Genomic DNA, 2,500 nt, shown 5'->3' with positions numbered 1-2,500 from the left:
CTGATCAGCATAGCAACAACACGGGGACAAAGTACAAAGGTCTTGTTGACAGATCTAGGAAGAGATTTAGGAAAAACAGGAAGGAAAAGAGGATTGGCTTGGGTGTGTACACACGAACAGGAAAATAAAATGGTGGAAATGGTTACAAGTGTTTCCGGCGTCTATATATGTGTGTGCATTAACCTAAGGGCGCATGTGCGTTCGCATGTGTGTAGGCACAGACGCATATAAACCCAAGCACGCACACACACATACGCGTTGGCATGCGCACAAACAGATACACATGAGAAAGAGAGAAAGAGAGAGAGAGAGAGAGAGAGAGAGAGAGAGAGAGAGAGAGAGAGAGAGAGAGAGAGAGAGAGAGAGAGAGAGGAGAGAGAGAGAGAGAGAGAGAGAGAGAGAGAGAGAGAGAGAGAGAGAGAATGAGGAGAGAGAGAAAATGTAGACAGACACGTAAAATAAGGAATGCGCGTAAAGAATAATAAACAACGGAAACCGTAAATACACACTAAATGTTGATTCCGATTCGCAAAACAAGCTTGACCGAGAGACCTGGTGAGCGAGAGGAAAGACATCGCGAGTGGAAACAGATGCAGTCATGGCATTACACCTGTCATTCCCCGGTTTAAATTCCCCTCCACATCCACCTGCTACAAAAAAAAACCCTTCCTCCGTTCATCGTCCTCATATCAGACCCAAACCCATTCCAAACCCCAGACACCCCATCAAAACCACCCCAACCTACCCACAAGCCCTCAAAACAGCCCAAAACCGAGTTCAAAACGCCCAAAATCCGTCGCCGCGGGGTTGGGACTCGTTGGCAGGGCGGAGGGCGGAGGTGGGAGGGAGGGAGGCGGCGGAGGTGGCGCGTATCCCTCCGCGTCGACCGAGCTCCTCATCATGGCGCAGAGAACCTTTGGGAGACAGATGCATTGAGACCCGCTTTGTGCCTCCCTCGTGCTCCCGCTGGCCATGTCGTGAGTGCCCGGACCAAGCGGAGGATACGTGCTACGAAGCCGCGTGCCGTTGGAATAGGCCGAGAGTGCCGAATCGCTTGTGAAGCCGTGGAAAGCCCGTCGTGATAAGGGCGAAATAACCGATTTTTTAAAAAAAGAGCAAGAGAGGAGGAGGAGACCGAAAAGTGTGTGTGTGTGTTTTTACCTTTTGCTCGACCTCTGTGCTGTGTTTGAGCCTCTTCTTGGCACTTGCCTGGCCTCCGAGTGCCAAGGGCGGGTGACAGCTGTGCTAGCATAGTCTGGATGACCTAAACGACGACCTGAAGGCACAAAATATGGCTTTTAACGACTCGGTGAGTGGAACCAACGCCTCTTTTCCGTCGAGTTTGGTTCATTTTCAGGTGTTTTTTGGTCTTTTGGGGGCGAAAAACAAGAGAATTATTGATGTGTATTGATATTCCAGTATATTTCCCTGTCTTAGGCCAGCCCAAAGCAGACGGTTGGAGGGCGTCTCGCTCTCGAATGATAAAAAATACATGAGCAAGGGCTGTGCGGAAGATGAAATAGAGATTGACAAGTTGATTTGAGTTGACGTTCGAGTTGATGGGGTTGATGACATGGGGGTCAGAGGTCAAGGAAGCGAGTGTGTGTGTGTGTGTGTGTGTGTGTGTGTGTGTGTGTGTGTGTGTGTGTGTGTGTGTGTGTGTGTGTGTGTGTGTGTGTGTGTGTGTGTGTGTGTGTGTGTGTGTGTGTGTGTTTGTCTCAGTGTAAAAGTGTGTGTGAAGCTCGTGTGTGTAAAGGTATGTTTGTGTTTGTGTGTGTGTGTGTGTGTGCATGTGTGTGTGTGTGTGTGTGTGTGGTTGTCTGTGTTTGTGTGTGTGTGTTTATTTGTCTGTCTGGCTGTCTGTCTGCGCCTCAAGTTCATGTCTGTCTGTTTGTTTGTGTGTGTGTGTGTATCTCCTCTTCTCTCTCAGAGGCAGAGAGGGGGGAGGAGCATCTGCATCTCTCTCTCTCTCTCTCTCCATCTCTCTCTCTCTCTCTATATATATATATATATATATATATATATATCATATATGATATATATATTAATGTTATATATATATATAATATATATACTCTATATATCATATATATATAGCACTGACATGATATATAAATAGTATCTATGATATATATATATATATATATATATATATATATATATATATATATATGTCTATAATATATTTACTATATATATATGATGTATTGACATGATATATATAGTATGTGTAAGATTATATATCATATATTCTTACACATACAATATATATCATATATATAGTATATATATAATACATACATACACACACATAAATATATATATATATATATATATATATATATATATATATATATATATGATAAAAAGGTATATAGTATATTTATAGATATGTATTAGTCACGCATTAGCACATATATATGATGATGATATATATATATATACTATATACGTTGTGGTATATATATATATATATATTCTATGTGTGTAATATGTAGTA

The 2,500-nt window shown here is 42.3% G+C and overlaps 1 protein-coding gene across 2 annotated transcripts in view; it reads left to right on the top strand.

The window, feature by feature from the left end:
• The first annotated feature begins 924 nt into the window (after window positions 1-924).
• Window positions 925-2,500, top strand: part of GckIII (Germinal centre kinase III) — a 150,015-nt gene continuing 148,439 nt past the window's right edge. For both annotated transcript variants that reach the window (XM_070124828.1, XM_070124827.1), the window contains exon 1: window positions 925-1,309. In XM_070124828.1, coding sequence (XP_069980929.1) covers window positions 1,292-1,309 — 18 coding nt within the window. In that variant the 5' untranslated portion in view covers window positions 925-1,291. The remainder of the gene's footprint in view (window positions 1,310-2,500) is intronic.

This window comes from Penaeus vannamei, chromosome 8 (assembly GCF_042767895.1).
Source record: "Penaeus vannamei isolate JL-2024 chromosome 8, ASM4276789v1, whole genome shotgun sequence".
Classification (NCBI taxonomy): Eukaryota; Metazoa; Arthropoda; class Malacostraca; order Decapoda; family Penaeidae; genus Penaeus; species Penaeus vannamei.
Note: the sequence above shows the minus strand (reverse complement) of the source record. Positions and strands in the feature narration are given on the sequence as shown.